Source organism: Myxocyprinus asiaticus, chromosome 32 (genome assembly GCF_019703515.2).
Source record: "Myxocyprinus asiaticus isolate MX2 ecotype Aquarium Trade chromosome 32, UBuf_Myxa_2, whole genome shotgun sequence".
Classification (NCBI taxonomy): domain Eukaryota; kingdom Metazoa; phylum Chordata; class Actinopteri; order Cypriniformes; family Catostomidae; genus Myxocyprinus; species Myxocyprinus asiaticus.
In genome coordinates, this window is record NC_059375.1 from 13,498,902 (window position 1) to 13,513,212 (window position 14,311).

Genomic DNA, 14,311 nt, shown 5'->3' on the forward strand with positions numbered 1-14,311 from the left:
TCTTAATGGGGCAATTTTGGCATCCATGTGTGGCAACAGATCAGACCAGTTATTTTTGTAAATAAAATAATAATAATAATAATAAGGCCAAGTACAAAAGCAAACTCAATACCTCAATAATTAAATCGGTTCAGCATTAATGTGTGAAATTACTGCTCCATGCAGTGCAGTATTAGCTGATAGCTAGTATCAGGTCTGTGTATGCAAACTAAAATGGGTCTTTCAAAAAGGCTGCCAGTATCTTATCAGCAACTGCCTGCTGGGTGAATATGTTCCTTTTTAGGGCAAAAATAAAAGGGTGTTAAACAGCCCTGCAACCACACCCATCACGTAGAGCCGCTGTACACTATGTTCATGCATTTGGACTGTACGTTCTGTGCCAACTGTTAAAGGAGATTACAGCTGTTTCTAGAGTAAAAGCTCCAAATAGTGCTCTTGCTTGCGTGTGTAGAGCATTTCCGAACAGATGATTCTGTGCAATGTGCAACAAGAAAGAAAAATGTACTTTGGTGTAAGACTTGACTTGTCTTACTGATGCTAAATGTCATTATGGACTCACCCACATTTCATTACTTTTTTCTCCCAAAAAAACACACACGCACAAAATTTTTTAATATTTAAGAATGTCCTTGCTACCCACTTCCATATAATGAATTCAAGCTTCAAAAAGGACAAAAAGCATCTTGAAAGTATCATACGAATAGAGTATATGACCTATATTCCAAGTTTCTTTGAAGTCACAGGATAGTTTTCTGTGAGGAACAGATTTAAGTCACTGACGACTATGCCGTATTTCTCAAATCTCATTCACGGAAATTCAAATATTGTGCTTCAAGAGATGTCATGCCAGGTTTGATATCAGTGATGCCAGACACCACTGGCTCTGATCACAATGCGCCAAGGTTGAATATGTGGAAACGTGAGAGGTCAAGATTTTCACCAAATTAATGACTTTATTAAATTTTTTTGCTTTCCGAAACGACATGAGGTTGATTAAATGATGAAAGAATTTTAGTTTTTGGTGACCTTTTCCTTTAACCTTGTTAATGCTACCTCAACAAAACAGTGCCCTATATCCCTCCAAATGGGCTTATTATTACAGTTACTGTAACCCTTATTGACAGTTTTTGGTTGCATCCCAGATTTGCTGAATGTACAGGGCTTTAGATGAAAACAACTGTTTTGAAGTCACTCGTCCGTGTCAGTTGACATTAGCCCAGAAATGATGACACATCTCTTGTTATCTTTATTCTTTGTTAAAATCAGTGTTGGAAATATTGGGAATCCTATATCTCAGTGCTTCTCAAGTTCGGAGTTGCAGGTTAGGAGGTGTTGCAGGTGTTTTGTGAGTCGTCAGGAAAAAAACAATGCTAAGAAAATCCCAAAATAAAGGATTTACTCTGAAAGAAATGAAAAATACTTTTGAGAAAAACTTTTAAAATCATGAACACTCAATCCAGTGAAGACCCCATAGTTACAGCCAGTCATATCAGTAGCCTAAAGATTAGGTCACGTTCACCCTTACACAGTGAAAATCTGCATGCGAAGAAGTCATTGACGGCATGTCGGTCATCAATTCAAAAACCCTCCATTTGCTATCTAAGGTACTTCGATGAAACAAGAAAACTTTTTCATTAAAAGATACTTTACAAATGAACAAATATACTTTTCATTAGAAGTATCTTTATTAGCTCTCATTTCCATGAGAGTGAGTCACTTTGCAAACAAAATGTCTGCAGGTTGATTTGAAGGGATCTGAACCAGTGAGTGAATGGAGAAAGTGCTCTAATGGAGTGAGTTAGTCAATTATGTTGTGTTTACAATCATGACTGAAAATGCAACATCTTGAACAGATAGATGAGGGGAGAGAGAAAGTGAGAGTATCAGAGCTTAACCTTAACAGAGAACAAAGAAAGGGCCCAATCTCTTTCCAAACTTTTTCCAAATAGATTGAACCCTGCCAGCTCACAACTATCAGTTCATTGTGCTTTTATGTATTTTTCTCAGCTTGAGGAAAACATTGAGTCATTCTGACTAATGAAAACTCCTGTACTCAGAATATCAATAAATCTGAATGGAGACAGACCAAACAGATTGGCAAAAAGCATCAGCTTTTCCAGACCACAAAATGCGTAGGCAAATAGTAAGAATAAGAAAACTGTTCTTGTTCTAATATTTTCCCCTATTGGTCTGTAATTAGCTCGGTGGTTTGGCAGCATAGTAGTAGATGATTGGATGTGCTGTAAAATTACTGTATACATGATACTGTATATATAGTCATTGCCTTTGATTGAATACAAGCACTTTAAGTGCAAATGACTGAACATCTGAACAATTGTCAGATGGTGATAGATGATTAAGATCTTAAGATGTAAAATATGGGAATGCTTAATAAGTGAAATGGCTATCAAATATTGTGCAATAGTAGGGTTCTGAATGTAAAAAACACAAATTTGTTTTCTCCGTAGAGAAATAGATATTTAGTGATCATAATTTAATCCTTTCAAGACAGACCTACCATGAGTGACAGTATATGCTTCTGAAGAAGCTCACAGGTAAGAATTTAACTTAATATTTTTAACATAACATTAACATAACCTGTGTAATTGCGAAATTTCCGGTTAAGAACTACACTACCCACAATCCTGATGAGAAATCCACCAATCAGAGAAATCACTGTTGGAAACAGGAACTACACCAAAAGAGCTTAGCTAAGATCACATAAAGCTTGCTGAATTACATTATTAAGTCTCTTAATCAGCTTATATATTAAAATGTAATGTTATAATTTGCAATTAGCTTCAAAGATATTGTATTTTTGTACTTACAATCAATGATTTTAAGACAATAGATTTATATTTTTCCATCTTTCTGGTTAGATTTTGCCATTCGTAATGCTTCATGGGATATGCAGTTCATTTTTTTGCTTTAAATCTAAGGCTGTGATGTTGTGATTCATTCCAATCTCAAACAGAACTCTTTACGGAAGAACATTTTGACATGACTATGGAGAAAATGAATTGAAAAAAATACTTCCAGAGCCATTGAAAAAGTGGGTGGTCACTGTTGCGCTCAATTGTTTGATTAAGAAGTCTTTCATAAAAAAAGGAAAATATGGCTTACCTCTATGAAGACCCCATCTGAGGTACTGGAACAATGTTATTAAAAACTGTACATTTTAAACATAGTGAATGACAGCGGCGTAGGTAGACCCTGGCTGATAGGGCCGAAGCCCCGGATCTTTTGTTAATAGCCCCGATTGTTTTTTTGTGATGAGAGAAAAAAAAAGTAAGGCTTAATGTTCATTACATCAGGGTACAAAAGCAACAAGGCAGGCTTCAATTCTGGCTTCAAATGTAAATTAATTCTGATCAGTGAGCCCAACTTGCATTATGACAGTTCGCACTTTGACTTTTACCTGCTGTTCGTGCTCAAGTTCATCAGACACGTTATGAACGCCTTGAGCGGGAGCTTTCTATTTTCTCTCATGGGGGTGCAGCTTTTCTGTATCAGATCTAATCTTCTAATCTTCATTTGTTTTTAACAATTCACACACCAAGTAGATTTTAATGCATGCACCAGTCATCTTGTTCGGTTATTTGTGTTTAGTCGGGAGTCGGTACGCGGGAATAAAGAATGTTTATTGCAATGGAATTTCCTCAAATGCAAATCAAAATAGCAGCACAATAAGCGCAAGAACGTAAATAGCACAATACAAAGGTTTTAAAATGATAAAATCTCACATTAAATTCAAACAAAAATGACTGCCTGTGTATGCGCTCTGCCCATGTTGGTTCACATTTCCATGTCATGTGCCTGGAGTTAAAAAGCTGCGTTTAAATAGCCTCTTTGGGGTGCTTTGATTTTTAAATGGTTTAAAATCAAATGACATTGAACTTGTCTAATTATTGAACTTAAGACTGCACACCAGAGCAAATGGGGAAAAAACACTCTCTTACCGTTTATCAAGCGTTGAAACTGTGATTTGATAAAAAAATCTGAAATGATGTTTAATAGCAGTCATGAAACCCAACGCAGATGTTTCGAGATGCGTTTATAAAAATATACGTTATTTTTAACTATACTCGGTGATCCTACGATGGCTTTCGATAAGATTTAGATAATAAAGTCATAATATTTTGTGAATAAAGTAAAAATTTCTAGAATAAAGTTGTAGCATTATGAGATTAAAGTCGTAATATTTTGAGAATAAAGTCGTTGCATTTTGAAATTATAGTCATAATATTTAGAGAATAAAGTAAAAATTATTAGAATAAAGTCGTAGCATTTTGAGAATAAAGTAGTAAAATATTTAGAGAAGAAATATTTTTTAGGCTAAACAGAGCGTCACTATCACAACGATAGAACGGACGCTGAGAAATGCAAGAGATGGATGTGGAGGATGTAGTTAAATCATACTATATAGGATAGTATTTAGCAATAAAGAAATCCTTGGTCTTTTGGCACACCAGCACAGAGTTATTAGTATCTGGACTCTGCAGCGGTTATGTAGGAAATGTAATTTATTCAGAAGAAAGAACCAGACAGATTTGAGCGGTCCCGCTCGGTGTTGTTATTGGGGTTTCCTCTCTAAACTATAATGTACTTGAGGGGATGTTACCGCATACAATGTCTTGAAATGGACTCATATAATTCACAGCAGTTCCAATTATTTTTCGCTTCACTTGAGTGCAAGCCTATATTTCGCTCCTTTCTTGACAGGCGCCCACGTTTAAAACTCCTGTACTAATGCACACCTCATTCATGAACAGAGAGCTTGCTAAAACTTCCCACAAATTCAGCTTGGTTGCATAGACATGTTATCTCCCTGGTTAGTGGTGTTGTATGTAAAGACCCAAACGCTCCACTTTGCTGTTGTCCAACACATCACTTTGATGTTACTTTCCTTTTGATTATTCTCAAAATATTGCGACTTTAATCTCATAATGCTTCGACTTTCTTCTCGTAATTTTTACTTTATTCTCAAAATATAATGATAAATGACAATTGTGAATTTAAATTAAATTACTTTGATTTTATTGTTAGTGTTAATTTCTGCACAATGAACAATGAGCCAACAAGTTGTAATTCTCTGTTTGATCCTCCGTAATGTAAACTAAAACGTGTTTTATTCGTTTATTGTGCACCTGACGTTTGCTTGTATAAAGTTCTGAACTGGTGTCAGTGTTGCGCTTAATATAATTATTATTTGACAGGTAGGGTGGTCATTTTTTAAGTCATGGAAGGAAGGATTCTTCTTATTTTTATATTATAGTATAGCGTGTGGGCCCTGGATGACACTGAAGTCTAGCGATGCCCCTGGTGAATGAGATTGCCTGCCAGTGATAACAAGGTCAAAGAATAATATACAAAGCAGATTTTTTTTTAGGATTTTATCAAAGAATCCAGCTTTGAAAATTCAGCCATGAACCAAATAGCATGAATCACCATCTCATGAAGTATTCTATCTTTTTTATGGCATTTGTTACCTTCTGATGCTTTGGCCCTTTTAAAGTAACTACTAAATTTAATAGAAAGTCTTTATTCTAGAATTGTGTGCATCTTGTTTGTATCTGCTGTGCATAACATGCATGTGCTCTACTGAAAATACCAGCATTGCTAGTCGCCATGTGTTTTGTTTTAGTCTTACTGACTCTTAACTAGCTTATCCAGTTAAATGTCCTTGGTCAACCAGCTTCACTGAAAAGGCCAATGGTCATTTTCCAGAAATGGTAATGGTACAGTATATTGTATTATAGAAAAACATGGCTTAGCTGGTCAACCAGCTAGACCAACACTAAACCAGCATTGACCAGGTTGGGCAATATATTTAAATATTCACAATATTCTCACAATGATTTGGCAGGTCATTAAAAAAATTAAGTGACATTGTGAATATTGTAATTTTTTAAAGCACTTTTTATTTGTCCATTAAGACAAGACAAAGACTGTGTCATTAGACTATGCTTGGTTCGGGACTTGCAAGTATGAGAGCATTAAAGCAGAAATGCTTTAATAACATCTCTTGATTTAAACTTACAGTAAGTAACTGGGGGTGTCGGTGGGCAGCACAATTTGGGGCCCTATTCTAAGCTGGTCTTTTCAGCAGGGTAAACATGTTCTGAGGAGACATGGCCAAAATGTGCTGTCATGAAATCCTTTCTTTAGCTTCATAGAAAGGAAGTGTCAGGACAGACCATCTACATTTCCATTCTTACGGCAGCAGCTTACAAGAACAAGCCTGTTGTCTGTTGTGATAATGTTACTCTTCAGCAGGTAATTGAGCCAAGCAGTACGTACTGTACCGCAGACGGCTCTTCTGTGCTATTACGCTATAGCAGCTATCCTCTTGCAGTAAGGCTGATCAAACCTAATTCTGGTACAGTCTCATGTTCATTTGCTTTTATTTGCTGAAATGCTAGACAGTACTGGAATTTATCTTAAGCTATGCTGTGATATTTTCATTATTTGACTGGCTGATAATCCTCTCCAGATGTGTCCTGATCATCAATGTACTCCTCTCCAGCTAGCCCAGGCTGGTTTTACTTTGTCTTAACACACAGATGGCAGAAAAAAACTGATAGGACACACACACACACACACACACACACACACACACACACACACACACACACATACAGTACACACATGGGCTCTGTTCCAAAACCTAGTCACCTAGTCACCATTTTATCATAGGTGCGCTCCCGACGCAAAGGTTGTTCCAAAAGGTAGGCAACATGATTAAGCTGCCTTCTAAGATACCTAGTTTTGGCCAGATTCTAACGCTGCGTAACATTATGTATTCTTTGTGGAGTAGGCAATCCTATTATGTTTTGCGACAAGCTCAGTGAAAATATCCACCTAAGATGGCGGACAAAGTGCTAGAAATGAATATTTTAAATATACTTACAATTCATTAAATACCAAAAGTATCAACACATGTTCAATTAAAATAAAAATGAAAATAAAACTATTTTACCCAGTATTTTGGTGTGCTATGCATTTTTATGCTTATTAGAGTATTGCATTGTTAGCTTAGCAACATGCTAACAGCAGACTCTATTGAAATCAATTGTCGAGTCAAAGGAGCACTATTTTATGATTCACAGAGTTTCTGCCTATGTAGAGTGGTCCAGATTGGTCACTTATGAGGTTCCATCTCAGGTAGGATGCTTCTTAAGAAGGCAGATGCCTATGTAGGCAGTAAAAAGCAAGGCAGTAGGTTTTGGCACAGAGCCATAGATGCACTAAGCAAAACAAAGACTCCTGTGTGTCCAGTCTCAGCCAGTCTATGTCCTCATAATTACAGTTTAAGGTGAGTTTAGGACATAAAAGTATAATAGATAATTGTGAATAATGGGAATAGGTCTGCTGCCCATAATTATGGTATAGCTACCATGAAGGTACATTGATCACTGACTTCATTATTCAATTAAAGTTTCTCAGAGATCACAGAGAAGAATTTTATAGAGAGTATCAGTGAAAGCTGTCTCTGTGCTCTTAGAAACTGAAGCTAATGCTACAAATAATTTCTCCAAAAAATTTCAGATGTTAAGCCAGTAGACATCAACGATTATCTGATAATACTTAAAACCACAATGTTGTTATTGTGACTCATTATTGCAATTAAAAGGATGTTTGTTTCATATTTGTGAAATCACAAGGTACATGTGGTCTGTGTGGTCGCCACAGAATCGCAAAAATGATTTCAAACCATACTGTCTCTCAAAGAAATCGTATTTTGTTATTAATTGGAGCTGCGCGATTTGGACAAAAAATCGTATTGACAACAAATATCGTGATTGTGATTTGGACTGCAATGTGATAAAAACATCAAGGCATAAAATTGCATTATAACAGCAGCTCTCCTGTTAAACAGTGTGTGCAAACACAACAAATAAGTAACTAGGGATGTCATAAAATATAGATTATAGATTATTTATAAGCACGTTTATTTTTGAGGCATGGATATATTAAAATTAGCCGACATTTAAATAAGAAGCCAAATTTGCGTACTTTCCAATTCACTCAGTCGGCCTTCTGTTTAACAGTCTAGCGTAATAGCGTTGGGAGACCACAAGAGGGTAATATAACATTTACTTAAGCTGGGTTGCGGGTAGCAAAGGCACAGGTATCACACACACAGGACGAGCTGATGCAGTGCAGCAGATGGCAGTCCAAAGTTACGAAGGTTTTTGTACTTCAAGAATAAACAATGTGACAGTGATGAGTTTGCATGTTAGTGTATGAAACTGGTGTAATTACGCAAACTGAACGATTACAAAATTAGCAATTTCTCTGTATGTAGCCTTGAAAAGGTCATTCATTCAAGCTGTCAAACCACAAAACGACATACTTATAACTGAAAATACATTGTGTAGGCTTTATGAGAGATACACAAACACAATATATCATCCACTGATGGCTAGAGTAAATAAATTGTCATTTGATAATGATTTGGGTCAAATTGAATGGAAAACTATGCGAGTTGTGCTCCGTGGCACTGCAGAATTGTGAGGCATTGTCTGCGTAGAAAGTAATTGTTTTCTCATTTTAGAAAGTGCCATGCCGTCTGCCAGACGCGTCCGTTGTGCGACCCCCTTTAATTTACCCTGCCGCTCACACTTTAGCAAAGTTGTGTTGAGATATACAGTATGTTTGAAAAGACAAAGACTATTGTGCCACGAGCAGCGCTATTTATATCTGAAATCCCGAAATATATCGATAATCGATGGGAAAATCTTCTGATTATCGATGCGTAAAAAGTCATCGATCTCAAGCCTGTTTAAGTCTCTTTGAGTCTCTTTAATAAACAGTTGACCCAAAAGATAACTGTGTGAAGAAGAACTATCAGATCACTTTAGTTGTGATAGGGTCTCAATCCACTTTTCATTCACATGTATTTTTTGTCATCCAGTCCACCTGAATATTATATTAATGTAATATATTACTGAATTTTTAATTAACTGTGAAGCCCATAGTATTAATATAGCATTTTGTTTTGCTTTTGAACACATCAAGAGTCATCTAAAATTCATCACTTCACATGACATTTCGTAACATCTCCCCTTCCAGAAAGGCAAATGTCAGTAAGATAGCTTCTTATTGTTTAATTTTTTGCTATATTGAGGCATTTTGGCCTCTTTATGAGGTAGCATTGGATGTACACCACAAAAAATCTGGACAAGCTGTGAATCTTGCCCTCTCTTTTTTAAACAATTTTACCTTTGGTATATACCACTAATGTACCAACATGGTGTGTGTTTTAGTGGAGATCCATGTTACGAGATATTACGACATGTGCTTGCAGCCAACAGTTATGGTCAAATCTCCTGTGGCACTTTATTTAGTCATTAAAATCCAACACATTGATCTCACTGATGAAGAACAGACCATATGCCAGTGGATAGAGAGGACCAGCAATTGTCTTGCTTAACATTTTCCCCATGTAAAGCCAAAGTGTTTGCTAATATTAATGAGGGATTATGTTTTTAAACATTTACTCACTAATAGAGCAATTAGAAGCTTAACTTTATTCATGATTGTTGTTTTAAATGGGTAGTTGAGTCAAAAAAATAAAAGTATCCCTCATGTCGTTCCAAACACAAAAGAACATACAGTACATTGCAGAATGTCCAGTGGCCTGTTTCATAATGGAAACTGCACTGTTGAGCTCCCAAAATGACAAAAAAACCACCATAAAAGTTGTCTGTATGACCAAGTCTTCCAAAGCCATACGTTTTTTTTTTTTTTTGTATAAGACATAGCTCTTAAACCTTACTGAATTGAAATATGACATGTCAGATGTATCAAGCTAGGCTTGATATCAATGACAAGACGTGAGAACCAATGGCGCTTGACATCATGACTTCAAACCTGGCACAATGCGGACTGATGAGCCATGTTTGAATTGAACATGTTTTGGATGCTGGTGTTTGAATGTCCCAAGACCAGCATAATCAGCAAGACTACTTTGTTCAACAGCTTCTTCAGAAAGACCATGCTGGTCCACCAGCTTCCCCAGCAGTTTTACTGGTGAGCACCAAAACTACAGTATGCTGGTCCACCACCTAGATCAGCACCAAACCAGACCATGGTCTAGATTGCAAATGCATACTTCTCAAAGCTAGTCTTTTCATCAGGGAAATGAATCTACAGTGTGTAAACTGCAGTTCTGGATTACATACTGTATGTATATTTACATAAGATAGCTTGAAACTTTGACCATTATTCTATTCTTTCCCAAGAATAATGATTGATCTAATTTATTGATTTCTTTAAGCGGCAGTCACCTGACAATGAATACAACTCTTCTGCTTTTTCATTTGTTGGAATTCCTTTTTCATTGATGAGTTGTCTTAAGGTCAACGCTTTCGTCTAATGGTCACACTCACAATTTTCTCATTTAATTTACTGCCCTGGCTGTTTAAATTTTTGGGAAAACTGAGATAGGTTAAATGTGTGTATGGACAACCATATCTTATTGTGTCTCCTCTCTGAACACAGATATTGGTGATACACTCCATATTTTGTAAACCTTTATTTTTGGCTCTTTCCCAATGTCCTCCTCTTAGTTGACTCACCCTCATTCTCTCCACACCTCTCTCTCTTGGTCTCTCTCTCTTTATGTCACTCGCTATCAGTTTTTCTCATAGCATGTATCTCTGCCTCTGCTTTTGAAATAGTAACAGTATCAGCACTTGAATGAGAGCTGTAAAAGTTATTTGACAGTGTGTTTCCAGAACAATGTACAATCAAAATAAGTGCTGACATGAGGCATGGAACATCACCTGCCCATCTTAGATAGTTGTTGTGCTTCTGACCATATTCAATATGGGCAATAGTGCTATCACAATAGAGTGTAACAGTAGGGTTCTGGAAGTGAAAATCCTATTTATTTTCTCCATAGAGAAATTGATTTGGTAGTGATTACTTTCAAAACAGACCTACCATGAGTTCTGTGGTTGTTAAAGGTGCTGTAAGCGATTTTAGCCGTTGTACTTCAACAAGACTTAGCTGTTGGATTAGCCACGCTCCATCTTTCCAAAACCCAGCACTCCAAAGATACCAGATTAGCTTTATTGAGACCGACATTGTGCAGAAACGGATGTTAAAAACAACAGCAGAAAAATAGCACCCTCAGCTGACAACTGTTATGAACAACATGGCTTAAAAATGGCAGCAAGTCTCAATAATTTGCAGCAACTACAACACTATGAGAACGTGCAAAATGATTGACAGGTCGAAAGCGTCATTGTCCGCCATTCGTGGACACATTTTTGTTTGCTGTTTACAGAGTCTAGAGCTGTCACAGAGACAGAAGAGGTATCTTATGACACTTATTTCAGTATTATCTTTCAGGAAGTAGGAACATTTTTTGCGTACCTTTCCATGAAAAAAAATTGCTTACAGTACCTTTAAGTGATGGTGTCATGGTGAAGTCAGTATGATTTCAACTTAATTAACATAAAACAAAAAGTTGAATAGCTAAATTCCCAGTGAAGAACTACACTACCCACAATCCTGAAGAGAGATCCACCAATCAGAAAAGTCGCTATTACCATGTAAACAGAAATTGTGGCAAAATGCCTCAAGAGTGACCGCTTTTTTTGTGACCAATTAAGCATTGTGAACGTATATATATTTTGCAATAAACGTAAAAATACTGTTATACAGTGCTGTGGAAAAGTATTTCCCCCCATGCTGATTTCTTCTGTTTTTTTGAATATCTCATACTAAATTGTTTAAAAAATGTATTGAAGCAAAAAAGTTATCCAATACCAACTGGGCCTCTGTGAAAAAGTTTTGGCCCCCTTAGTTACTAAATCCCCAAATCTATAAAACTGCATTCAGCTGGACTGAATACTGCCTTCCCTGTTCAATCAAATCAACACTTAAACAGAACTTTTTCAGTAGCATGAAGTTGGCTAAAAGGTCTCACCCAGTAGCACACTATGCCAAGGTAGAAGGAAATTCCAGAAATGATGAGGAAAAAGGTGATTGAAATACATCAGTCTGTGAAGAGGTAAAAAGCTATTTAAAAGGCTCTGGGTCTCCAAAGAACGACAGTGAGAGCCATTGTCTCCAAATGGATAAAACTTGGCACAGTAGTGGACCTTCCCAGAAGTGGCTGACCTTGCAAAATTCCTCCAAGAGCACAGACTCCAGGAAGTCACAAAAAAGCCAAGGACAACATCCAAGGAACTGCAGGCCTCTCTCACATCAATAAAGGTCACTGTTTGTGACTCTACTATCAGAAAGACACTGGCCAAAAATGCCAACCACTGCTAACCCAGTAGAACATTAAGGCTCATCTGAATTTTGCCAAAACACACCTTGATTATCCTTAAACCTTTTGGGAGAATGTTCTGTGGACTGATGAGACGAAAGTGGAACTGTTTGGAAGACAGGGGTCCCGTTACATCTAGTGTAAATCAAACACAAATTTCCATAAAAAGAACATCATACCTATGGTCAAGCATGGTGTAGGTAGTGTGATGGTGTGGGGATGCTTTGCTGCTTCAGGGCCATGTCGACTTGCGATAATTGAGGAATATATGAAATCTGCTCACTACCAGAAAATCTTAAAGGAGAACATCTGATCATCATTCCTTTAGTTGAAGCTAAAACGCAACTGGATTATGCAGCAAGACAATGATCCAATGCATATGAGTAAGTCCACCTCTGAATGGCTCAAAAGAAGCTAAATTAAAGTTTTGGAGTGGCCTAGTCAAAGTCCTGACTTGAACCCTATTGAAATGCTGTGGCAGGACCTTAAACGGGCAGTTCATGCTCGAAAACCGTCCAATGTGGCTGAACTAAAGCAGTTCTGCAAAGAAGAGTGTGCCAAAATTCCACCACAGCGTTGTGAAAGACTGATCTCTGTTATCGGAAGCATTTGGTTGCAGTTATTGCTGCTAAAGGTGACACAACCAGCTATTAAGTTTAAGGGGGCAGTTCGTTTTTCACATGGGTGATATAGGTGTTGGATTTTTTGCTTTAATAAAAAAATATATATATATTTGAAAACTGTATTTTTTTTTTACTCAGGTTGCCTTCGTTTTATGTTATATCTCGTTTGAAGATCTAAAACAATTTAGTATGAAAAATACACAAAATTAGAAGAAATCGGGAATGGGGCACATACTTTTTCACAACATTGTATACTATTACTAAATAGTATTATTAAATTAATTCTAATTATTTATTAATTACTCAATTACTAAAGTCAATGGTTTTATACTATACATTTGTTGTTTTTTTTCACTTACGTCATTCGCAATGCTTCAAATATTTTAAGTACCCAGTCCTGTTTCATGTACGTTTTTGCTTATAATCAACGTTTGCAAAAATCCCAGGACTGGTTGGTTTGAAACCCTTTATTTAAGTATTTTTTTAAATCCCTTCAGAGAAAATGAAGGGGAAATGAACCTACAGAACCAAGGCAGCTGAAAAAGTGGGTGTTCACGTAGTACTTTATAGACAACTCTTTTGCCCTCTCTAATTATCTCACTATTATTCTATTTCTGACATTTACATCACTCAAATCCCTGTGTCACAACTATCTCCTTCTTCTAAATGTCCTGTCTGTAATCTCCCTTTCAAACCTCAAACATGAAACAGTGAGGCTAACCTTCATTTTAAGGTCTCCTGTGTTCCTGCAAACATATACGTGCACACACACACACACACACACACACACACACACACGTTCACACACAGATAAGGCCTATATCCTTTCTATTGAAGTACAGCACTGCTGAAATTCTCCAGTCAATAATGCCATGAAACTTAACACAGCTGAAGGATAAACAACTTAATTACAACTTAAAAAAACTTCAGGATGCTTTTACCTCCTCTGAATGTTCATTACAATAATTTTCATCTTTTGATCAGCTCTTTCATCTGGAATTACAACACTGTCATCTCTGGATTTAAGCTATCATATTATTGATAAGCTTTTTCTTTTTGGGCGGTTTCTTGCCTACAGGTGTCACCACATCAGACTGTAACCTTAGCTAAGTACTCGATCACTTATGACTGCAAGACTAATGGGTGAGTGAGCTGACAACACAGACGCTGTGTTCACACAGCAGACTCTGATTTCTGAGATCAATATGAATTGACTAGACTAGTTTGTTATGTGAGTGGTCTTGATTTTAGAGTTACATCATAGAGGGAATCAGAAGTCTGACTCAGTCTTTTGTTGGTTATTGATTATTATTAAGTCTTGTTGGCCCAATGATATTGATGCTGATCTGTCTCTAAAAACAGAGATACCATTGCACAGTGAAATGCAAACACAGCTACT

At 36.7% G+C, this 14,311-nt stretch overlaps 1 protein-coding gene across 3 annotated transcripts in view; it reads left to right on the forward strand.

Annotated features, from left to right (window-relative positions):
• The window catches only part of LOC127422778 (serine/threonine-protein kinase WNK4-like), an 82,270-nt gene that overhangs the window by 12,485 nt on the left and 55,474 nt on the right, over positions 1-14,311 (forward strand). For 2 of the 3 annotated variants that reach the window (XM_051666532.1, XM_051666534.1), the window contains exon 3: positions 9,985-10,035. The exons of the other annotated variant lie outside the window; for it this stretch is intronic. In XM_051666532.1, the coding sequence (XP_051522492.1) occupies positions 9,985-10,035 (51 nt within the window). The remainder of the gene's footprint in view (positions 1-9,984; positions 10,036-14,311) is intronic. 3 annotated transcript variants of the gene reach the window in all.